The sequence below is a fragment of the Takifugu flavidus genome, chromosome 4 (assembly GCF_003711565.1).
Source record: "Takifugu flavidus isolate HTHZ2018 chromosome 4, ASM371156v2, whole genome shotgun sequence".
Lineage (NCBI taxonomy): Eukaryota > Metazoa > Chordata > Actinopteri > Tetraodontiformes > Tetraodontidae > Takifugu > Takifugu flavidus.
The window spans coordinates 4,072,079-4,097,582 of NC_079523.1; the positions used below are offsets into that span (position 1 = coordinate 4,072,079).

The 25,504-nt window shown below is 51.0% G+C and overlaps 1 protein-coding gene across 1 annotated transcript in view; it reads left to right on the top strand.

The window, feature by feature from the left end:
• The window catches only part of LOC130523802 (plexin-A1-like), a 121,452-nt gene that overhangs the window by 52,795 nt on the left and 43,153 nt on the right, over positions 1-25,504 (top strand). Inside the window, exons 4-9 of the mRNA XM_057029357.1 lie at positions 1,554-1,688; positions 10,546-10,646; positions 12,377-12,500; positions 13,072-13,225; positions 14,091-14,190; positions 19,323-19,437. Of these exons, the coding sequence (XP_056885337.1) occupies positions 1,554-1,688; positions 10,546-10,646; positions 12,377-12,500; positions 13,072-13,225; positions 14,091-14,190; positions 19,323-19,437 (729 nt within the window). The remainder of the gene's footprint in view (positions 1-1,553; positions 1,689-10,545; positions 10,647-12,376; positions 12,501-13,071; positions 13,226-14,090; positions 14,191-19,322; positions 19,438-25,504) is intronic.

Genomic DNA, 25,504 nt, shown 5'->3' on the forward strand with positions numbered 1-25,504 from the left:
AAAAGACACGACAGAGGACAGAATATGGACAACCCAGAGGGGAGAGACGGGCACAGCTGATCAGAGGTGCCACACAGGTGTCACACAGGTGTTTCACACTTTATCTGAAGCTTTTCTGCTGACAGAAAATTAGGATGCTCATGAAATCCCAGCGGAATGTTTGCAAGCGGGAATTTTTGAGAGGTTTCGCTGGTGTTGCGTTAGACGTGAAGAGGGTATCTATCGGTATCTGTCATCGCTTATTCCACTGATTACAGCAGCGATCGACACTAATCAGATAGGAAAGAGTTTTGGGTTCCAGAAATTAATAATATATCTCCAAATCCTCCGCGACGCGCCTGCTGATTAAAGGAACCTCCTTCGCGTATCCAGTTGGGCAGAGAAAGTTTCCCGCTCACATCGTTTCGGCCGCCCAGTGAGCCGAACTGGGTGTCCGTCAAGCCTCCTTGAACATTTCCCATCATCCTCTCTGGTCCTTATTCCAGTCGTCTTCTGTACGGCGTTATGCGCCTGTGTACTTGTGTGATGTTCGCCGTCCGTAAATGAAATGTATCCTTTGTTTACAGGCTCATTATCTAGATAATAACATCCATATTTCCTCTCGTCTCCAGCGTGTTATCGCCCTCCCCCCCGCACACACACACACAATCACACTCACACTCACACACTCACACACACACACGCTCCACAGAGCCGCGCATCGACATATCTCACCGCAGCAGAGAAAAGATAATGGGACCTGGTTCATTTTGGTGAAAACTGCAACTATTATTTGCATTGCAAATCATCGGTAGTAGCCCCCCCCCCCCCACCCCCCCCACCCAGTCGGACATGTTGGCGTGCACGTATTCGTCACCGCGTTATTGTCCGTTTTCTAAAATCTTCCGCCGTGCGTTTGTGCGTTTCCAGCCTCATTGTCTGCCACCACGGACGGCTGATACCGGTGTGAGTTGACAAAGCTCTGTAATGGAGAGCTGATACCCCCCCACCCCCACCCCCCCCCCCTCGCTCTGTGCTTTTCATTTGCCGGCGAGATGACTTTGGCCCTCAGCCATCCCAGCCAACCAATCTCCTATCTCCAATCTGCACCATTATTTTCCATATCTGGGCAAATTGTTCGCCAAAAGCTCAGAGAGGCAAATTTGAGGCGTCGGGCTGGTGTGGCGGTCCTCCACAGGTGTGGGGGGTGATTAGGTTTCCATTAGAACAGATAGATGGGATCTTCCCCGGCTTTATTCCGGAGCACATCTCCTTCATCCGCAGCTGCCTTTCGTCACCGCTTCACTTCTTTAAGTGTTTTCATCACTTATTGCGCGGAGCTCCGCGGCGCCGCCCGTTCACAGTTGCACTAACACCATTATCCAGTCAGTAATGGGACTCTGCAAGCGCCAACTTCTTTAATCCTGCCTCCATTATGCGCTTGACATGGATTTTGTGGGGCGTGCGTTTTATTAATGATGTGATTTTTTTTTTTTTTTCCAATGAGAAACACGTGAAGAAGAAGGAATAACGGACTTCCTCTCTAACTGCTCCGTTCCCTTTGTGCCCCGCAGATCCTGGTGAACAGTTCCAACCGTCCAGCCGTGATCTACGAGAAGGTGACCGTGAGCGAGGAAGGCGGCCCGTTGCTGAGAGACATGCTGTTCAGCCCGGACCAGCAGCACATCTACGCACTGACAGACAAACAGGTGAGCTCCTGATTGGACAGATGTTGTCCCCATCATTCGTCTCATTGCTAACGAGCATTGACTATAAATGGTCATACACACACTCACGCTTTGTCTTCCTCTCTTTGTGAGGACCATCCTTAGAATCAAGACCTTTCAAATTGGGCGGCCCACACAATCCTCATGTCCTCAGTCTCGTTCGGTCCTCATAACACACACACACACACACTGTGCATCCTGTACAACACACACAGGTTGCCTGTTGCACCATTTCTGCCACAGTAATCTAGTGGCAAGTGTCCAGAGTATCGCTCACCTTCATTAGTCAGTGGAGGTTGGATATTGCTCCCCTCCACCCCTGTCCAATCAAACAACACACTCATTCCCAATGGATCCCATGTAATTACACAGCAGCAAACACACACACACACACACACACACACACACACACACACACACACACACACACACAGGACACAGATAGCTACTGTGAAGATCTAATAATGGAGACATAACACACCCAGACATACAGGCGGTGTTATAGGTCACATGTGGCCCGTGCACGCTCGTGCACGCACGCGTGTGCCTGCGGTCATTACCAGCCCCACCGCTGGTGAGCACCGTGTCTACTTTGATGGCGAGCTGGAGGTGGGGGAGGGACGGGGGACGCGGCGGAGGGCATGTTACATCGCTGTCACTCCCCGGGCCCAGCTGCTCCCCTCGTTATTCTGTCTCATTATGGTGGCGGCTGGGGGAGGGGGAGGGGGAGGGGGGGTGACTGGATGACTGTATTTCATAAAGCTAACAGTGGCTTTGAGGGGGGGGGGGGGGGGGGGTGACTGTCTGAGGCCTGTTCCAGGAGGAACTTGGTCATCTGTGATGCGTTTAAAGTAAAGAACCGTTAAATATGGACCGATTCAGCACCAGTCGAGTGAATCTGAACCAGAATCTCCTGAATATTCAGGCTGCACAGAAATGGAAAATCCATCATTTCTGCTGCTGCTTGTAGGAAATGTGAGCGTTTCTCCCATCCAGAACTCCGTCAGAACTCATTCCTCTCATCTAAATTCTGAATGCGAGCGTGTTTTCGGAGGTAAAGGCGTCCGCCTGAGCCTCGTTTCGACCACGAACGACAGAATCCGCTCAGACAGAACACCGGACCCGTCTGCAGTGTTTCCATCCCGCGCAGCTCCGATCCCACCTGCCGGGATAAAGAACGGCAGAGAAATCCGCCTGGTTTGTCCAGAGGCAGCAGAGCAGGTCATTACCGGGCGCCGTTACCGGCCGCCGCACCTAATCAGCCGCTGCGTCGTTAGGTAACCGCCAGGGTTTGTTCTTTATCATATCAGAGGAAGTTTTCCCGTGGGCGCGCCTGGTCGGAAGCTAAATGAGCTGTGCACACTCGCAGACGGGACAGATGGGAGATGAAATGCACCCTTTCTGTTGTGAGAGCGGAACGAGCGGAGCGAGCGTGCGAGACGCACGATGGAGGCGTGCAGATTATTACAAATAATACTGAGACGGGCCCGTCGCGCCTGTCCGTGTGTGTTTGGGTGTGTTAGTGTGTGTTAGTGTGTGGCCTCGACCACTTTATCTTAAAAGCAGAGAGCAGCTGAGGACGCCAAGGATGGACACACACACACACACATACACACACACACACACACTTAACAGGAGTTAAAGGCTTCTATACTTCATACACACATCCATTTGTTTACATTCATGGGCTTTCAGCCCCCCCCCCACCACGGTGAGACATGCGTAGACACCCCCACCGCCGCTGCTGCCGCCTGGTCGTGGGTTTGATCCCCATTAATGGTTTGCAGGCTCAGGTTAAGCAGAACATGCGGCGGTCTCTGGTTTAAAGCCTCTCTCCGCCACTAATGACCAGAGGGGGCAATTCCCTTCTCTTGCCCTCCATCTTACCCTCATCTTTATCCTCTGCCCTCCATCTATACAGCTATGGCTCCCTCATCTCTACTATAGGAAATCCGTGCCTGAGTCCACACACACACACACACACACACACACACACACACACACTCCCATGTTTCCATCTAAGCCCAAATTGAGTCCTCTCCTCTCGACTACCTACCACTGATCCCATTCCCATGTTTTTAATGATGTCTCACTATCACTGCTGCACCCCCCATCTCTCTCTCTCTCTCTCTCTCTCTGCCTGTCTCTCCCTCCCTCTCTCTCTCCCCCCCCCCCATACAACCATTCTCAGTAAGGCAGAAAGGTGGACGTGCAAAACCAGAGAATTAAGAATTTTACAGATTAAAAGAAAGCAATTATTCAGTGACGTTAGCAACCAACCTTCATTGCCCCTGTTTTGTCATTAAATAGACGCCATGCAAGTGTGTGTGTGTGTGTGTGTGTGTGTCTCTAGTTGGTTGCCTGTGGGGGTCCCTCAGACAAGCCAAGCACATTAAGGTGTCACTGGACATTTCCACTGATGCGTGGCCCACGACAAGCCCTCCCTGGGCCCCCACCCCCCCTCTCTCTCACACACACACACACAACACACACACACACACACACACACACACACCAAACTGAAGCTGTGAGTCAGAGTTAGAGGTGAGGCCTAGTGATTTATGACTCGCTGTGTTCCAGCTGTATTCATCACTGTCATTATTATCAATGAGAGGATATGACAGCGGGAGCAGGGTGTGTGTGTGTGTGTGTGTGTGTGTGTGTGTGTGTGTTGTGTGTGTGTGTGTGTGTGTGTGTGTGTGTGTGTGTGCGAAGCTTCTGAGACTGTAGGTTATTGCAGGAAATTTAAATGTTTATTTGGAGCCGATCTTGTCTGTGTGTTTTTCCACCATGTTTCTGCTTGTGTTTCACCGTATTTGGCTTTATTGAACCGTTCACTCATCGCCGACGCGCTGAACTATCTGTGTTTCCAGTCATTTTAAAGCTGGAGGAACCGCTTCATCATGCAGGGCTTTAGAAAATAACACTTTTACAATATTACTGTTTACGCTCGTTCCGCGGCACAAGCGCCCAGTTTTAGAGCCTCAGGTCGAAGTGGGTGCTACTAGTCCCAGTTTTTCTACATGTCCTCAGACGTCGCTACTAGTTTAGCTGCCTAGCTTCTGAAAATATGAGAAAGCGTTGGAGATGTGATGGACCAGGTGCAGACGTGAGGCAACCTTTTTATCCAAGAGATTTTGCACGTGTAACGATTCGCGTGTGGATGTTAGCGGCCACATTAAGACGCGCACAAAAAGCTCCTGTGCCTTTTAGGAATGTAATTCCCTACGTTAGCAAACAGTTGGCTGTTGGCTCTCACGTAATCATCAAGTAATGTCCTACCCATGGGGTTTCATCAGACATCATCTGCCCCTCTCTCTCTCTCTTTCTATCTCTCTCTCTCCCTCTATCTGTGTGTTTCTGTTTACATCCACATATTACTGGTTCGCTGCCAATCTCGTTAGCAAACACATTAGCACCGACTGACACCAACACACATAATAAGCAGCTGCTTGTATCAATCAAGACTGACATTTTAGCAAACTAGATGCAGCTAATCAGTCACTTCTAAGTAGCTTGAAGATTAATTCTCCTCAAATCGACTGTCTCTGCCGCCGACGAGCGGCTGAATTTAACAAGTGCACGACACCACGAGATGAGAAGTTTAATTTTGAGGAGCAGTATATGGTGCCTGATTCAAATTGAAACTTTTTACAATTATACATACATCAGATCAATACAAACAAGTATCTAAAAGTCTATCAATCCTAATAGTTTTTCTTTTGCTGTCATCCTTTTGCTGCTAGTTTAATGATAGCTCAACAGCTGGCTAATGCTTAGCTAATTGCACAGGCTAATTGAGGGAAATAGTAAATGTTTTGATCGTTAAAAGTTCCTGGAAAAGGGACCTTAACCTTTTTGAAATTCCCGTTGAACACGTGAGGTCTGGGGTTCTGCGTCTAGAGGAGGAGTCAGGGGTGGTGCTGCTGGCGTCACCGGCGGCGCTGCACATGGTGATCTACCTGACCCGGCCTTTGGTATAACTCTCTGTACCTTTTATGTCTTCGGCTTCATCTTTTCTACTCATAATGCTCAACACTTTGCCCCCCCCCCACACACACACACACAGCAGACTTTGAGCAAGGAGGCGGTCATTGTTATGTAAATGTTAATAGACTTGGTGCAGTGAGGCGGAGACGTGAGTACAGTGAGCAGAAGGGAGCGGCGGTGTAGCCGTGTCGTTTCCGGGCACTCAATTACAAGAGTTCAACCCATTATAGAACCTTCCTGAGCACACGGCTGGCCACATACACCCTCTCACAGATGAACTGTTAACCACTCGTTGCTCTACTCTCATGTGCCAGCATATAGATTTTGTCATTTACGGGCGGTTTTTGTGCGTCTGTCGTGTCAAATCGGTGCTCCTGGAAAGACAAATTGAGAAACTCTTAACCCTAAACTGAGAAAAGGTCTTTAAATGCTCATTTTGCGACTATTATTTGCCACCTTTCCCGCCAAACCTCCCCTTTTTCCTCTCAACTGTCTGACTTATCTTGTTCTTCCTTTCTTGTGGTTTGGCCCTTAAAGACAACCCTTGATTGGCCATCAGGAGGGGGCAGTAAGACCCTTGTCTTGGGGGTGATGCTATCAGTGCTAATGGAAGTCAAGCTGCCTGTCTCTCATCCCTCTGTTTTACTGTCGTTTTCCCTGAAGATGGAGTGATAGAGTAGACTGATAGGCTTAGCAACGAGGACCAGACTGATGGGGAAGTTAATGGTTTCGCCCTGTTCATCTCAGCATCTATCAGCTGCTGCACGATTGCTCCTCCCGTTGCTTCGTGGCAATTCGGGGCAAAAAAAACCGGGCTGTTGATGTCACTGTTGTCAGTTGAGAGCGAGCTCGGCTGGTCTGGAGTCAGTCCCTCGTCCCCAAACGCAGGAACGGCCCGATGGAACCGTCGCCCGAGCATGACAGAACAGTTAAACGGTCCTTTCAGAGTGCTCAAGGGTTACTCAGCAGTTTCTTTACAAGACTTTGGCCTTTGAACACAGCTGTTTTCTACAGAGGGCAGAAGGTTCTGGGGTCCAGGCCCGTGTCTGGGTGTGATGCGGAGTTCTGTCAGATGAATCCAGAGACGGTTTCACCTTGATCCCACCGAGACGGTTCTGAGTTCTGGTGTTGTCAGACCTCCTTAAAGCTGCCGTGCACGTGGCAGGCGTCCCAAATGTGCTTCTAAATGATATCAATCACAGCCTTTTTCTGATTTGGGAGGTTTCCCCCTCTTTTTTAGCCTCTCTGTCTCCCTGTGGTGTGGTGTGGGGGGGTCACGTTGCTGTTCTAACAGCTGTGTGAGTCTTCACTCTTCACCAAGTCCATTTTCTAAAGTGACAGAGTCATTTACCAGGCCGGTGGCCTCTCCCATTCTCACTTAATTAGAAGAGCCGCGGGCCTGTCCACCTCGGCCGCTCACATTTACCTCTTCCTCTCTTAGAAATCTCTGTTCCTGGGCCCAATCCCCCCCCCCCTCCCCTTTTCATTTGCTGTTTTCTGTTTTCCTTCCATTGCTTGGGGGGGGGGATTGTAGTGGGAGACGAGCTGTTTTTGGAAGAGCTAATGGGAACGTCCGGTTGATGAAGATTGATGAGCTCGGTGGAAACGTTTGTTTCATCTTCCCCGCTTGTTTGACGCAACGTCACCAAGGAAATATACAGACCCGATGGAATATTTCTGATTTACAGGATTTTAGCTTTGGCCCTGAACTCAGCACCGGATCAGATGAACGACGACGAGGGTGTTTTATTCTTTAATCAGCCTCTTGTTTTGGCTGAGTGTAGCAGGAGATCAGAAGTGAGGACGAGAGTGATGTGAATGAATAATACAGCTGAGCACCGGAGACGAGGATGAGGAGATAAATGAAAGAGGCCTCGTTGGGTGGGCGAAGGAGGTAAAGGGGGGGGGGCACAGTTACTTCAGAGGAAGTTTGGAAGGAGAAAGTAAGAGTGAGCAGGCGCGAGAGGGCGTAATTACCCAAAACAGGTCTGTGGTAAACCTCTGCCCTGGAGCAGTCTTACAATATACAAGTGCCCCCCCCCAAAAGAAATCCTCCTGCTCAGATCCGAATCCTCCCTGTCTTGTTTGCTCTGCTCCTTATCGCCAGTCAGTCAACACATCCAGCTCCTGGCCGCCATCGATCTCTTCCAATCCAGTTGATGCTCACATGCTAAGCTAGTCTTTGATGCCCCCCCCCCCCCCACCCCCACCCCTAGGTATTCCAACCCAGTAGTTACACAAACATCCTGTCGAGGGCCGAGGTTCCACACGAGAGTGAGCAGAACTGTGGAGAAGCTGCGAGTTGTAAAGCTCAGATGTACAGTGATGGGGGGGAGCAAGGGGAGGTGGGGGGGGGGGGGGGCAGTAATTACGCCTCATATATTTCTTTACCACTGACATGCGTTTAAAGGTTGGTATTGATTTTCCTTTATATAACAGAATTAGTTTTACTCCATTTGTACAGCGTGATGAACCAGGCGGGGGGGGTATCCTCTCTTCATCCTCTCTTCATCCTCCCTTCATCCTCCCTTCATCCTCTCTTCTTTCCCATCATCCTCTGCGGCTCCATATCCACCTTCCATGTTGCCGTCCCTCCCCTGAATTGCTTCTCCCGCTCCGTGAGTTCAGGCAGAACTTTCAGATCCACGTTTCTTTGATATTTCTGCTGTAAAATCTAAGATTCGCTGTTTCTTCTTCCCCTGACTGGGCTTCAGAGATGCACCCCCGCTCTCCTTTGAGCTGATTTTAAAAACTAAATCAAATCTGTCTGTTTCAGAGTTAAAGCCACTGGAGGTTAAGCACACGGGCTGTAACTGCAGCGGGGTTGGAGGGGGGGCATTACTAATTTATGAAGTGAAATGAAAAAAAGGCAGAAAATGATGATTCTTTCTTCTTCAGCCCAGAGAGGAGCCGCTGCTCCAGCAGACCTCGCCTCCGCCCGTCGCCTCCTTTGTGTTCGGAGGCCGATCCTTTTATGTCCGTATGAAAAGCGCTGCTAAAAGCTTTATTGGACCTTTGGGTTCCGGGGGGGTGACGTGTCCGAGCCCGTCGGCGTGATGTTGGAAGGCAGGTGATGGCGTGCTGGGTGGGGAGGGAGGGCGGCGAGTTTATTGCGGCTTGGAGATGCCGCGACTCCGCGATCTGGTCCCAGCGGACGCCTGCGGGCGGGGGGGGGGGGGGGGGGGTGGGGAGGGGGGAGAATTGAGTTACAGCAGTAGATGCTGTTGTAAATAAGGAGATGGCAGGAGAGAGGGGATGCCGGCTTTGTTTTATAAGGTCATTTAAAGGAGTAATGTGGCACTCTGTCGGGAATTGACTTTCATTAAAAGAGCCAACGAGGTGGGGGGGTGGGGGGGGCTGCTCCCGTGTCTGCGCAGAATTCCCAACACGCAGGCAGGCGCACATTTTTTGGATCTACATGCGGTTGTACAAACACATTCCTGGCTCCAGTAAAGCATTTTATATCCCCGCTGGGAACAGCCGCCATCAGAGCCCCCCCAGTGCCACTCCAGCTGAAGTGTGCTGCCGCGGCAACAGCTGCGAGCACCGGGTCATGTTCCGGTCCCTCGAGGGGATCTCAAGATCGCAACAATTAGAACAAATTCAGGCGCCGCCCGTGAGCTCCGCCCGACCTTTGATCCACTCGGGCCGCCGTCATCAAGTTCTCTCCGAGCTTGTTGGAGAACGAATGGAGGTTGAGGACGTCTCGGAGAGTCCAGACCCAGACCCGTGCGCGTTCTGACAGTGACACATCGCAGCCATCCGCCGCCACACCCGACCCGCTCAGGTTCCTCTGCCCCCCCCCCCCAGCTGATGACCATCTCCCTCCTCTTTGCTTCTCTCTTTTGCATCATTTCATCCGTCTCTCTCTCTGGGCAGCGCGCCAGCAGGTCCGGTTCTGTATTAATGATGCTGGACCGGAGGAGTAAGAGCTGGTTCCTCTGCGTTGAGGTTCTTTAAAGGGACGTTTCTGAGGAGCTTTGCTTCTGAACTTGATCAAATATCCCCAAAGGATGCAGGAGGTTTTACAGCTTGAATAAACCCCGTAGAATCCGAGCCTCTACTTCCTGTTTTCTTCTACTTCATCAAGAACTCGGGTCCCACCGGGACGGACTCCGCTCCGCTCGTCACGCCATCCCGCGTCTACATTTAGGATACGTTACTTCATTATCAGCCTTCACACTCTTCTGCCTGCTGATCTCATCAGCGGCTGCTGTCGCACGTGCAGAACGCACGACACGGGATCACTGCTGCTGCGTTATTCCGTGCACGCGTGTCGCGCCCTTAAAGATGCTCACACTCGGGGTCCGTTGAGACCGTGTCGTGAAGCACCTGTCATCACCTGTTTCACGAGCCGAGGCCGTGCTCCAACACTTCTTTTAGCTTCTCAGGCAACATCTGTGGACTGTCGCCGAGCTCCTGCATTCCAGTACAGCCACACACACACACACACACACACACACACCACACACACACACACACCACCGGTGTCCACATGTGTGCTGAGACAGACGGGACACATGCTGCTGGTCAGTCCTCGTGCTGCTCTGCACCCTGCGGTTCTCGAGGTTATCCGTCAATCCCGACACTGTGTCCGCGCCACCTGTCAGGTATCCCAGCATGCACCACCAGCCTTCTGCTGCACACACTTGACAGCCACTGTTGTCACTCAGCAGAACACACACACAGGCCCCCTCAGACACACACACACGCTGCTAAATGTAATGGAATGCTGAATCGTTCTTCATAACCCTAACAAGCCTCTGTCTGTCTGTCTGTCTGCCTGTCTGTCTGTCTGTCTGTCTGTCTGTCTGTCTGTCTGTCTGTCTGTCTGTCTGTCTGTCTGTAGGTGGTCAGGGTTCCAGTGGAGAGCTGCGAGCAGTACGCCACCTGTGGGGAGTGTTTGGGCTCCAGGGACCCTCACTGTGGATGGTGTGTCCTCCACAATGTGTAAGTTCCACACACTCGTGTCACGTTAGTGCTCCATGGATGATGCTCAAGGCAACGTATACGGTTGTAATGTGTAGATTATCATTATTATTATGGGTATTATCATCATTGTTGTTAAATTAAAGCTACCTTAGAAACTATTTTATCTCTTTGAACTAATGCAGAGGTAAAAACCTCCCAGCACTAATTTGTTATCAAGTTATTATCCATTTAGAACAAACAGTTTGAAAGCTTCTCATTTGCCCTGTTAGGATATGAAGACCATAAACCTGTTATAAAGCAATTAAACATCAGAACAGCTCAACAACCCACATTCGACTTTCCAACCAATAAAAATGAAAAATGTTTGGGTTTTTTTTTGTTAATGGGTTTGATTGTGATGAAATTGGCAGCTGGATCCTTTTATTTTTATCCTTTTAAAGGAATTACAGGAAAGCTTTTGCATATTTTGATGGATATTTTTTGTCCTGTTGTTCTAAGTTGGTACCTGCAGAGACAAAATGTTTGAAACTGTAACCAGTTCAAGCTGGAACTAATAATTCCTTTTCTGAGTTGAACTAATTCAGACTGCAGCGCTCTCGCTCACGCTCTCGCTCACGCTCTGTTTCTGAGCTGATGTTTCAGTTTATCCGTCAGATTTGTTCCTGTAGCAGAGTTTTGCCTGCGAGTGAGTGAACGGCCGTGTGTTGTTAGAAGCTGACGGGATGCTAAACTCGATGGGGGCTCCTGGGGCGTTTGAGCCCTCTGTGAGGTAGTTAAATACACAAAAATGACACATCGCCCTCTTGGCTTTCCTCAGGTGCACGTATGCAGGTGCACGTATGCAGGTGCACGTATGCTGGTGCACCTTTCAAAGTAACCCCGCGGTGAAGGGAGATTATTTTTTAGGACCCGAAAATGTTTAGCATCCACAACACAGCCCTCAGTCTCTCCCCCCCACTAACACACACACACACACACACAGACACACACACACACACTTCTTGGCTAATGATTAACTCCATCCACTCCAGGAGCTTCAGAAAGGAAAAGAGGAGCATCATTACAATCCTGTAATGACGCGTCAGCATCGTGTGTGTTGTGACTCTCGGCGGAGCTGTTGACCACGGCGGAGCGTGGCCATGGCTCGGGGGGGGGGGTGGGTTAGCTTTTTTGGCTTTCCTGCTATTGTTAAAGCCTCACAGAGGGCTGCATCAGCGTTCCACTCCCACCAGTGGGACCAGTTGTAATGGGTTGGAAGGTGAACGCCGCATCATGAACCGCTAAATGTAAAGTGTTCGCACGCAGAGCCGCACGCACGTCTCGTGAAACGATCGGGCGATTTGCAATAATTGGGGGAAAGGGCTGATGTAAGGCTGTAGGATTTGTATCGTTTTTATGACTGCGTGAATCTTTTATGATTGCTCGTATACTGGAGATTTCTTTTTAAAAAAAGGAAACAGGCCTGTAGATGGCAACACGAGGGTAAATGGGTGTTCTTATAGCACGGTGGGTCTGGGACAGATGTCAGGGCCAGTAAGGTAATGATATACAGGCCTGCACTAATATGAGGGGAGCTACTGGCCCATTTCTCTTCTGTTATTGCTCCCACCGCTGTGTGACGCTGATGGCTGTGCATGTTTGTCATTTTAATATGATTGTCATATTAGCCTAACCGTTTACTGACATCATTGCTTCACTCTTCCTCCCCGCTGCCTCCCCCCTCCTCTCTTCTGGTGCCCGTTCTGCAGGTGTTCACGTAAGGACCGCTGCGAGCGAGCAGGGGAGCCCCAGAGGTTTGCCTCCGACCAGCGGCAGTGCGTGGAGCTCACCGTGCAGCCCAGAAACATCTCCGTCACCATGTCTGAAGTCCAGGTTTGTGCTTTCACAGCTGCACTTGTATGACTAAACTATTGGAAGCTCTAAAGCTCCGCCTCATAGCCACGCAGAAAGCCCCACGTGCACACGCAGGTCGTTCAGCGGCAGCCTTAATCTAATCCTGGATAATGTCCGCGGTGACCTTTAGTCGTGATCGGCCGTGAATTAGATGTTCGGGACCCGCAGCTCGGTCTCGTACCTTTGAATAAACGCCGTTCTGAGTGCGTGTTGTGACAATGAGAGAGCTCTCATTCTGTCAGCAGCTCGTCAGCGTTAGCGCACCAGACTGACTGATTACATTTGGCTTCAGCGCACATTAACACACACAAGTTAACCTTGCAATAGCGACACTGATTGAAGCGCACAAGCCCCCCCAACACACACACACACACTCTTTTCGCCCCGCTGCTCTCACACACCTACAGACAAGCGTCACCCCCACCCCCACCCCTCCCCCAACACCCATTAACCCTGATGTCATATCTTATAACGATCCATGTACACCATGTCCTTCCATTGATCTTGTACTGATTGTCCTACTTTTCTCCCCCCCCCCCCCTCCTTGTAGCTGGTCCTACAGGCTCGCAATGTGCCTGATCTCTCAGCGGGGGTCAACTGTTCCTTCGAGGACTACGTGGAGACAGAGGGGCGTATCCAGGGCGGACACATCTTTTGCACGTCTCCCTCCGCCCGAGACGTCATCCCGATCACGAGGAACAAAGGTCAGGGAGGGGGGGGTGAGGTCTGGGTGGGGGATCTGCAGGGGACTTGATGGAGCTTCTTATTTCCTGCTATAAAACACGTTTTCTCTTCATTTTTCTGTCGATATCTTCAGCAATGTGTCTGTTGGCCACTGGCTTCCTTGGGGGTGTATTTTACATCAGTAGCGTGTAAAAGCCTGCATGAAGCACAACAGAATGTTAATCTGAGGAGATGATTTGCTGCCCGTCTATATTCAGAATACCTTGTCGCAGCCAGTGAAGATGGCCCGTTCCCATTCAAAGTCCCCAACAGGAGTCTACATTCATTTGCTTAAAATAGAACTGTTTTTGAATCCCAATTATCATGCATTATGCACCAGTGTCACTTTCATTGTTGCTGTTTCTCTCCACGTTGCTGCCTCCGGTTACGCTCCTAACTTCTCTTCAAAGCAACAACTTTGCTATTTTTAAAACTGCCCACATTTTTTTTTTTAGATTATTTCTCTATTTACACAGATTATGCACCTGTTTCATGTGTCAAACCGCAAACTTTGATTTTGACACTCAAAGCAGAGGAAACATGTCAGATATTCTGCTTCAAGTTTGCTGAAAGCGATACGTGAGTAGTCCTCAGCTGAGCCCATTATGCCCCATTACGACTGCTCATCAGCGCTGGCATCCAAACTCTGATTGGTGCTGCTATTTTTACTGCCACCCCACTGTGGGTGTGACATGAGCGGCGCGTTGCTAAGATACAGTGTTTCTTAGTGTGTGCATGTCTTAACTGAGGTGACGCCGAAACCTGATGAATTTAGTGCCCTGCCGCGATGTAAAGTATTTATTTTGGGGATTTTTTTTTTCATGGATTTGTGTTTGCATTCTGCAGGTGACAAACGGGTGGTGAAGCTTTACCTGAAATCCAAGGAGACGGGAAAGAAGTTTGCCAGCGTCGACTTCGTCTTCTACAACTGCAGCGTCCACCAGTCGTAAGTTCTGGTTTGTTCACGTGCACACCTGTAGTGAGACTGTCTTTGTCCCAGGTGACATGGGTCTGTAATGGGATTATATTTACAAATCATGTCGCCTCTGCTATGACAGGTATCGAGTTACGCTGTAGCTTGATAGCATTGGGCCAAATCACAATAGTCAATTAGGAGCTAGCAAGTCAGCAGCATAGCATAACCTCCAGTTTGCACCGTGTTAGTCAGCTGTTAAAACTCCTCCGTGTACTTTTTTACACGCCGTTCCACTTCCAGGTCAGAATCTGTCGCGCTATCACAGAACGTCCTGTCCAATTCCTGTCCCACGGGTGTGTAAACAGGCCGGAGTAGATCTGCCGTTGAGGCGAAATCAGCCCATTCTTTACAATTCAGCCTCCTGACGACGTCACTCACATTCCCTGTTGATGCAGACTCATGTTGGAGGATTCTTCCTGATTTCCTGATGTCAAAACAAAGATGAGCGCTGCAATTCCACTGGAGCTCAACTGGGTCATTTAACTGGGCTGCCATCCCAGAATGCACGCCTACATTCTCCTGTGCATTCAGACGTGTTTGTGTCCTTTTTCTGATTCATTTCTGACCATCACAACAAGTCACTTTGGTTTGACCGTCCCATTGTTTCCACCTGTGTGGCTAATAAAGGAGCCCACGCTTTAAAGGAATAAGTGGATCACAACAAGATGGGAAAGGGCTGAGGGGGAATTGGGATTGGCCTTTTAATTCCTCCTACATCCCCTCTAATTCTGTGGGAATGAGCGCATCCAGAGAGGGTCGGGGGGGTTAACTGAGTCAGAGGCGATTCGCTGAGGCAATGACGAGATCTTTAATGTTGTTATGAGAATATGGTCGAGGAAATTAGAGCGTGGCAGCCCGCCATACTTTAGGTAATTAATGGGAAACACTACACAAATAACCCCCCCTCCCAGTGACCTCCCCCAGAAGCTCGCGTTACCAGTGGAGGGCACAAAAAATCGAACACGCCAGATATGAGAGGGGAGGAACACCAGAACGCCCGCTCGTGATATTTGAATTAATTATCCAGTGGAGCGCTGGGATGCTTCTAAATAACAGAGTCTGACCCCGTTTATGTTGCTCTCGCGCTTGATTAGTGACTTTCCTTCAGCATCTTTGCTGCTTCTTTACACAAGAAAGGTGCAAGCACGTGTGTCACCGTTGTGAAACACCATCTCTTCCCTCGCGCTCTGCCGGCTGCTGCTGCTCCTCTCATCCACCTTCTGCCCCATCATGGAAACACGCCCCTGAATCAGCCCAACAGCTATTCTAACACTCTCTGCTGTAAAAGAATCCCCTGATTCCTCCGCTCCGACCACATGATACCCTCCCTCCTGTCCATCCAGCGCTGATCCAGGGGCGGCTAAAGCGTCTGCTGGGGTATTAGCCGCGGGGCAGCAGATGGCTCGGCTGGCTCAAGGGTAGCAGAGGGCTCCATCCAGGCTTCCCTCTGGACGTCAGATGAGACTCCCGTGGGGGTCGGCTGCAAACACACACACACACACATACACGCTCGGCCACACCTCTCGGGCCACGTCACCTGCAGCTCGTCGAAACCTCCGCCGCTTCAGACACCTAATCCGTCATTGCGACCTTTAACCCCCGGCCCCCCTCTCAGAAAATCCCCTGACACGACAGCGGCGATTAGCTCAGCCGGTCAAGGGCGTGGCGGTTCCCCTCCCCAGCTCCCAGTTCATTCATCTCCCATTAGGACCCTGCCAGCTTTGCTCCTGTTCCCAGCACCTCACACGCTGACGAGGACACGTGCGCTCCTCCGTCTCCGTCTATAGAAATGTAAAATAATAGCAAGAGCGAAGGGTTCGTCCCTTTGATTCGATCAGCGTCCTGGTTTGATGCAGCCTCTGAGTGACGTAATGCCCGTGTTTAATGGCGCTACAGATGTGGCGTGCTGCGTCTTCGGCGGCCACTCTGAAGGCAACGACACCGAGATAAGAATCTCGTTTTCGGCGGGTGGTCCGGCCCACATGCCCGCCGTCTTCCTCTGCTCCCGGACATCAGCGCGTATCTTCTGATGAGATCAGACTGGTAATGCCAGTGATGTAATGGCTCCACGTGCACGCAGCTGCATGTAGGGCTCTTCTACCCAGAATCAGGCTCACGTTTAAAATGCTGCGGACAGCCGCAGTTTCAGAAATTCACTTTTGTTCGTTAGGAACTGAGCCCAGTGGTGGAGTCGCTGCGTCACGGTCACCAATCAGTTCCACTGGCGCCCCAAGACCCAGCCCCCTCCTAAAAAAAGGAAAAACACACTCCCCTTCCCGCTTATTTACTCTACTGATTACGTCGTGATTCTCGCCTTCTAAAAAATGCCATAAATTTGCATAGTGTTATTAATTAAATTAGAATTCCCACTGTTTCAGTTTAAGCATTGCTGAGATTGAAATAGAAAATCACCCACGGCCATGATTGCTCCTTAATTAAATATTTCCTTTTTTTTCGCACATTCATTAAAGATGGTGAGAATATTCTGACAGCAATTTTGGGTTTAACGGTCTCGGAAGCGCCTTTGTTACCGTTGCTAATGCGTCTGGGACGGTTCCTGGATCATTATCGGTGTCGTTGAAAACGCACTCAAGATAATTGGTGGACAAAGTTTATTGAAAGTAATTTTGAGGCGATTTATGCGGAGGAAAAACCTGCGTTTTTAATGAAAACCTGAAGGAGTTCTGGCGGTCGGTGTTTCTGCATGCCTGATCCCCTTTCAGGATTTCTCTAAATAATAATATCCATCCAGAAAACATACATTTAATAAAATAAAGCTGGGACGCTGCTCACCAGCACACCCCCCATGTGTGAAATGCACTCAGTAATAATAGGATAGGCTGTCCTAGAGGACCATTAAATTATTCACCTCCACTCCTTTGAAATGAATAGCAGCAAATATTTAAATCATTTTGCAGGAGTGTCAGACGCACCTCACCAGGAGAGCGGATTGTATTTACTCTCCAGTCTGACCGTGGGGAGGAAATCACAGCCCATTGTGTCGCCCCCCCTTTCCCCCAAAAATACACTATCGCTCCTAAAGCTAGGCCGGCTCGATTAGCATCTGAATATGAATGGATTAAATTAGCATCGCGAGTGTAGCCGTACAGGGAGCGTGTCTGCCTCCGCTCACAGCCGAGGGCAGTGCCAGAGCGGCGGGGAAGAGGAGAGGTTCGGTGGGGGGGCGTCTGAGCGGGGGGCACCACCGGACAAGAGAGGAAGAATTATCGAACGGCTGCAAATGGCCCTGGGTGGGCCTGCCTTAAAAGGGTTGGTGGCTGGGCTAGAAGAGGGGCCGCTCGTGACAGGGGGCCACGGTACCACCGAGGAACCAAAGACGGAGCGGTAGGGGGTTGTCAGACGCCACCGTTAGCAGCTAGCCTGTGGTAGAACATGTGGAGTCTTTGATTCTAAAGAACTCATTAAAGGTACAGAAAGACGGCAGATGCGACCTGCTGATATCTTTATGGTCATTTAAACGCCACTGACACGACCCGGGCGTGTGTGAAGGTCTGCGCCGCTGTGATTGGCTCAGGGTTCTGCTAACCTGCTGCGTTAAGCTGCCTGTCGTACTGTATATTGATGAGCGCTGATCCATCCAGGGGCCCCGCACGGGGGGCGAAAAATCGCCATTCACATTGAAACTAGTAATTGTTTTGGAAGCCACCAGCTGAACAATGGGCCCCGCTGACCGGCCACATGCTCATTTGTCTGCATCAGTAATTTCATCTCTTCTTTTGTCCTTTATTGACACTTTCTTCAGCGATCCGCTCACCCGTAGTTTAGCTGTTTTTTTGTCTCTGCGCTGCATGCTAACCCGAGCCGGCGTAGCCTAATCGCTTTCCCTCCATTTGTCGGCAACATTGACAAATCTCCTATTTGCTCTCGTGAGGTATTAAGAGGCCTGTTATTTCCTTAGCTGCGCATCCCTCATTCTAAATGGACAGCTTCTCTCAGCACAATGCTAAATTGGTCAATTAAAGCGGCGGCGGGATTGAATTAAGCTGCAGCCTCTGATCTCGCTCAAAAGGAAGGGTCTGGTTTAGAACCCATTGCTTAAAGTGCACGGGGAACAAATGAGCGTCCCTAATTGATCCCAATAAATCCACGTCAGTGTTTGATGGAATCATACATGAGCCCCACAGCAAAGCTCTGGAGCTAAACCAGCAATTTTTCATGCGGCTGAGGGGACGGGCCGGCGCCGTTCTCCACCAGGCCAACATACACACCCTCCTGGTTGGGGAGGGGGGGTCATAGAGGGTGGTACGTGCATGCTACTCTAGCAGATGTGTTTGTTAATCACCCTCACGCCCCTCTCCACCGTTGTAAGTGCACGCCGGCCCGCCTCGGCGCCATTAATGCTGCGTTTGTTATATTTCCAATAAAACATCTGCTCGCTGCGAAGTTGTTGAGGGAAAACTCGGCAACTAAAGCACAGTAAAACCCTGCAATAAAATAAAAGGGTTTTATCTGAAAGCTCCGAACGCTTGCATCAGATAATCTCTCAAAGATCGAGAGGGGACCCCTAACACGTATGTTATAACACACACACACACACACACACAGTGTAATTCAGCCCCCTCTCCCAGGAGGCTCCCGAAGGCCTCGCCACATCCCCCCATCCCCCGATACCTGCCGTCTCCACCTCTTTCATGGAAATCCACCTACGTTTGATCTCCCCCTCTCCGCTCTTTCTTCCTCCCATCCGTCTCTCTCGGCGCCTCCATCTGCAACCAAAGCCGGTGAATTTAAAACGGCGGAGCGCTCTTAACCCCGCAGATGAAAAAGAGCTTTAGACAAAGAACTGGGAGAGAGAGCTTTTTTAAAAACCAGACGGCAGGGAATGAAAGGATGGTCGGAGTGGTGGGGAGAGAGGGGGCGCGGGGCTGAACGGACGGAGCGAATGATAAAACAAGCCTCGCTGAGGGTGCAGCTATTGTGGAGAAGCTGGGTGAACATGGAGAACATGGAGAACATGGAGAACATGCAGCAGGCGGGAGCATCCAGACGGTGATGAGCGAGCGTAGTCAGAGAGGATGATGGGTAACGGGGAGAGGGAACAGTGTCGCGGCGGCGCTTTAACCACCTCTTCTCTCTTCCAGCTGCCTCTCCTGTGTGAACGGCTCCTTCCCGTGTCACTGGTGCAAGTATCGCCACGTGTGCACCCAGAACGCCAACGACTGCTCTTTCCAAGAGGGACGCGTCAACGTCTCCGAGGTAGGAATCAGGCTGCAGGGTGTCTGACATCATTCCTGTGGTGATGCGCAGACGTGCGTTAATGCTCATAACAGTTGTGCAGGCAGGTTTTCCAGGATGTGCATGAGCGCTGTCGAGCACAGCGGTCGTACCTTCACAACCTTTCCCTTGCCTCCCTCCAAAGCTAAAGCTAAATTCCTCAGCATGGATGTAAGTCCTCCGCAGTTCCACGCCACTGACCATCAGGACACAAATGCGCTTCCACTCCGTCTCATACTTGTGGACGGATTTTCTCCGTTATCTCCGTGCTGATTGAGGTTCTCCCTTGTCAGCGAACCTGAGTCACTGGCCTTTATTAATTGGCCGACCTTTATCCAATTACTTCCCCCTTTATCTGCTCCTTCAACCGGCGCTGCGCAGAAAGCAGAAGGCTAACATGCTAAAGCACAGCCTCCGTCCAAACCAGCACACAGGCCCAGGCTTCACGCCTCACAGAGCTAATGTTAGCGGATTAGCGCGCCCATCTGCACGACATGGGGAGCGCGCCGGCTAGCACACTCTGAGCTGAGAGAGGCCAGAGGGGCAACGGATGGATAAACAGGAAAAGCCCACTGCGGGGGGGGGGGGAGAGCAGTGAAGGCATGATGTGAGTTCAACATGGAAGAAGAAGCATAAGCAACAGCAGGACATAAGAATAAGAGCAGCAAATCTTACTGGAAGATCGGCACGGCCCCTGACGCGCGTTCAGAGGAGCGAAAACCAGGAAGAGGTGGACGTCTGATGGTGACGTGTGGCCGCAGAGACCTGTCCTGTCACCTCATCCGCCAAAAGAAACCACCGATCACACACTCCACCGGCGAATCCATCCTCACACACCCACTTTGTCACTTCCGTGCACAAAAGTGTAAACATTCTGACAGCGGCACGCGCGCACGATCGCGCGCGGCCATTCATCATCCGTTTCCGAGCTGCCATATCCATTAGTTCTGCTCTCGGTGCCCCAACGTGGACGGTTCCTCTGGGCTCGACCTCCCCCTCTCCCTTCCAGGACTTGGCCGTCTCTCCTCGTCCTCACGCCAGTTTACCACCCCTTCATCCTGTCATTTCCTCTTCCCTCCATACAGCGGGAGCAGGGCCGTGGCGAGAACAGGAGCGCCTCTTTATCTAGCAGCAACGTGGAAATGAGTCGTGGCGCCACCAGGGACGTGCACACATATGCTCACACCCTTAATTTAGATCTCAAACGACCCTTTCGGCCATACTGTAGCGCAACTCTGAATACAAATTGCAGTGTTTAACGCGGGAGGGAAATCTGCTCCCCCGATGAGACATTTGTTGGCGTATTCGGCAGAAGCGGAGCAGACGGGATTAAATGAGACTCATCATCACTTTGCTGTGATCAAAGGTGGGAGATTGAAGGGTTTCGGGCCAGGTCAGAAGTTTCAACGCCTCCCGTGTTCTCCGTTCTGACTAATCAGGCCAGTTTTTTTTTATTCCGCATCACAATCGTTCCGTCTTTTTCTTGATTTTCCATTTTCCAGCCGCCGAATACCGAATACATTTAATTTAGGAAGTAGAGTGCGTTTAAAAATACCCAGCAGGTCTGAATTTCCTCTTTGTGTAGCTGTTGTGGCTGACAGTATCTGAGTCCTGTGTTACCGTGGCAACGGGGAGGCTTGACACGTTGATGCGGATTCCATCGCGCGGAGGGAATATAAATGGAAGTGAGCCGAGAGCGACCGAGGAGAAAACAAACGCGACGAGTGGCATTTCCACACCGAACGCGTGCGGATCGGCGGCGCAGCAACGAAGTCCTCAAATTAAGGAGCAACGGGGCGGAAAATCACAGCGGCGCTGCTTCTTTATCATTAAAAACACAAAGAGGAAGCTCTCGCCTCCTTTAATCTCTGTCCGGCCGCTGTCCCTTCCTCTGGTTACCATGGTGAGCCAGGGCCGACGCCGCTCAGCTATGCTAAGGTGGCGGTCACCCCGATGCTGCCCCGCCTCTCGGCTCTTAGGGTAAATATTCTTCCTGCTCTCCGGGTTCTCCGGAACACGTTCCCTCCATTCTTGCTTCTCTTTGTGCGGCAACATTTTGAGCCGTTAATGCCGTTAATTAGATGAGCGTGGAAATTGTTCCGCCGTCCTCGAGTTACTTGCTAATATTCCGGTGCTATAATGAAATTGAAAGATCAATTTTTTAATCTCTTGGCAAGTCGACCCGTGAAGCCGCGTCCCGAAGGTGCGTCTGTGCAGTTTAACGCATCACATTTTCCCTCTCAAGCTCCGCTGTCGGGTTCTGTGGGAGCGTTTTGCTCTAAATTTGGAGGCAGCACAGAAATACCCAGGCACCGCTCGTCAGGACACGCTCGGTGGCTGAAGGGGTTGTTTGTGATGGGACGGGGGGGGTGAAGGCCCTGGAGCGGGACAGTCTGGCCCGCCGTGTTTACCCAGACGCTGAGCGCAACACACGTGCGCACCAGAGAGCGAGGCGTCCGGCGGGCTGCGGGCCCGGGCCTCGCCGCGGGTGCTCGGGTTGTTTGCCTTCGCTGCTTTAGCGTGCACGTGAGAGAGAGGCAGAGGGAGGCAGAGAGAGAGGCCCGTTTCACACAGACCTGATAAGCAGCCATCTGCCCCGGCCCGGCGAGTCTCACACCACTGACCCATCTGCTCCAGTTTCTGCTGATGCCGAATTTGGGTCGGCGCGGGTATAATCCCGACTGATTCCGATCTGGGCAGGAACACGTGGCGGACTTCGTCCACAGATGTGAAGGAGAGCGCACGTGCTGGTTCCAGATGAACGGGACTGTTCTCAAATGTGAATGTTTAGGCTGAGCGGAACGGACGCGGGGTCGGGGGAGAGCACGGCGCTGAGAGGAAGGGTGAAGGTCACCCGTCTCACCCGTCTCACCAGCTTCTCCCACAACTTGTTGGCGCTTGTTCAGCAGCCGGTTATGGTTTCCCCCCTGTTTGGGAGATAAGCGTGGAATTATCTCAGTCTCCTCTCCATCCCTCTGACGTGTTAGTGGAAGCTGTGGTGAACTGAGCAAGTGTGAGCGTGTGTTGCGCAATCCCCACCGGCTCGAGAATCATCGATGAAGGAGTGAAGAATGAAAGTGCCGTCCAGTATCAGCTGGTGGGGCCCATCCACGCGGCGCCGCAGTCACACGAGAGCATAATCAAGAGAGGGGTTTGCACAAAAACTCGCGCTGCGCTCACGGCACGTGCACAGCAATGTGCACGTGCGAGAAGCGATTCAGAGTTCCCAGCGGTTTAATTATTCAGGCTGTATTAAATCTTTATCTCCGTAGCCCTCGCAGCCAGCCCACCTAATGGTGAACGCAAATGAATATTACATTTTCACCATGAAGCCGCGCACACGCGTACGTGCACGTTTTAGTGAGAGGAAGGATAAATGCAGAGTCACTGAGGGGGGGAGGGAGATGCACGGACAGATGAATAACTGTGCCGAGTAAGCTGATGGTAAAAGAAGCTGAAAGTGCAGGATGAGAGTGTGTGTGTGTGTGTGTGTGTGTGTGTGTGTGTGTGTGTGTGTGTGTGTGTGTGGTGTGTGTGTGTGTGTGGGGATGGGGGGGTCTGACATGCAGTGAGACTCATCAACTGTCTCTCATGCTGGGCTCCCTTCATGCTGTTTCAGGAAAGTTATTTTTAGCCTCCTCGTGCGACGTCACTTCACCGCACACGCTGGTCCGGCGGCGGCGGCGTCCGTCAGACGAGTCGGCGCCACGGCGGTGGCTGCCAAGTCCACCAGCGCTCTTGTGGAGCTTCGCTGGTAAATGCGGCGCCCTCTGACATCAGCGAAAGGTTTTGGGCGCCGCTGACATACCTGGGTTAGCGCGTGAGCGCGGCGCCGGGAGTCCCGCCTCGACCTTCTTCTGCCGTCTAGAATTCCACAAGTTCGGGGAACAAACGGGCTCAGTTGTTGAACCTAATCAGACGCCACCGCCGCAGCTTCCTGCTCCGTCTAAGATCTGCAGCGCAGGTTTGTCTGGAAGGTTGCTGATTCCAGGATGTTGCCTGGCTCCCTATAGAAGGTGACACAGATACTGTATATACACGCTGCAGCTATAGGAAGGAGCTCGTCGTGGTGGTTCCACCGCGCTCCCCGTGATCTGCACTGAATTATATTCACGTCACACAACATCCCTGCATGCACTTTAATTCACTCCTTTCTTCAGTCGCTCATCCCCCCCCCTCGCTCTTTCAGCGTGCGCTTTATCGCCATCTCTCTCTCTGTTAGGACGTGGGCGGACAGTCTTTCAGTCCCTTTCAAGGTTCAAAGCCCCTTTCCTTCGCTCTCTCCTCTCACTGTTTTACGCGCCGTCTCCCTATTAAAATGTTCTCCCTCTGCAGAAAGTGCGTGAAAAGCGGTGTGCTAATGAGGCTCCCCCAACGTGGAGCAACATACGTGCACGGCACACCCTACAGCTCTGTTATTAGCAGATGCAGGTGTCTGTCCTGTTAGGGGACACGCGGACACATGGCCTTTCGCCTCGTGTTCTCCATGTAAGCAACACAAGCCTCAAAGAACAAAGGACGCGTCGTTAGCTAGCTAGCATGCAGAGAGGGAAAAAGGTGCCCATTGATAATGTATGTTGGTTTTATTAAAGCTTCGGCTTCAGGAAACTTCATTAAATCTGGGTAATTATTGAGGGCTGATGCCTTTTTAAAAATAGCCTCTCAGTTAAAAATAAAACAGGATCACGGAAGCTAATTAGCAAAGATGTTGACGGAAAGTCAAATAGAATTAAAAAGTGGAAATGTTAAAGCTTCTATAATCTCTTCTTAATGCTTTAGTCAGGACGTCCTCCCCGTTTTTAATTAGACAACCTAAATATCGCTGCTCCCTTTATCTCCAATCCCCTGTTTAGTGGAATTCTGTCATTTTATTTTCTTCACCCCCCCCCCCCTCTGAAGGTCTCTGTGTGAGGACTCAAATATGCGTCTCTCATGGCCCCCGCCAGGGTCCCTAACAAGCAGAACATGTGACACACCGTGTCATGTATGTCAGTGGAGATAAAAGGTTGACCCAGTGCCGTATATTCTGATGTAATATTAATGTATGGGGCAGTGAAACACGCCAGGATGGGACTTTTGCCGGGGGGGGGGGGATTTGACGGGCGGAGAGGGACCTTTGAACAGTTTTCATGCACCCCTTTGTCAAACCCAGATCACACACACACACACACACACACACACACAGCCCCCCTCATTTGTGCCAGCGTGCCACCCCCACACTCCCGTGACCGTACGTGCCACCTCAACCCCCCCCCCCCCCCCCGGGTTCGCTGTATCGCTTTACTTCATTATTTAGTGTGTTATTTTTTTCCTCCACACTGATCTATAGCCCCCCACATCACAGAGGGGGATAATTAATTATGGATGGACTCAAGACGGTGGGGGAATAAAGGGAGTTTTGGGTTGGGGGGGGTGTGTGAGGATCTTAAAAAAAAAGAGCAGATACCCACCTCATTACATATGCGCAGTGTTTTTGGAGCTTTATTAATTTATATCTTGTCAGGCTTCCAAAGCCGTTAGAAGTCCTGTGTGCGCCCCCCCCGCCACATTTTTTTCTATTTATATAGCATCCAGCTTCAACGTTCGACCCCCCTGGTTGTCCCTGCCCCCACCCATCCTTCAGTACACTGGCTCCTGATGTTATCTCACCTTGTGCACATCTGCATCGCCCACAGACCTCCTCATTATCTGCTGTTGGCGGATGTTAAAAGGTGCTTTGTTCACTTGCTCCTGGTGATAATCCCCCCCCCCACCCCCCAGTAACGGGGGCGTCTCAGATCGGGATGTCACCGCCTTCATACCTCACATACGGACGCTTTGGAGCTCTTGTCTTACGGAGGTCTGAGCTAAACGTGGATAGAATCAGCCTAAAGCTGCTTCCTGAAACGTTCAGTTAGAATCTACATATGTATATTTGCCCCCACCGCTAACAAGTGAGAATTATGTACACGCCCAAGGCGGCCGGGCGAGCAGCGGCAGTTAAGTGAAGGCAAACACGTTAGAAAAGCCTTCTGGTGCCACACAGACGCGTCACGTTTCAACGTTTACG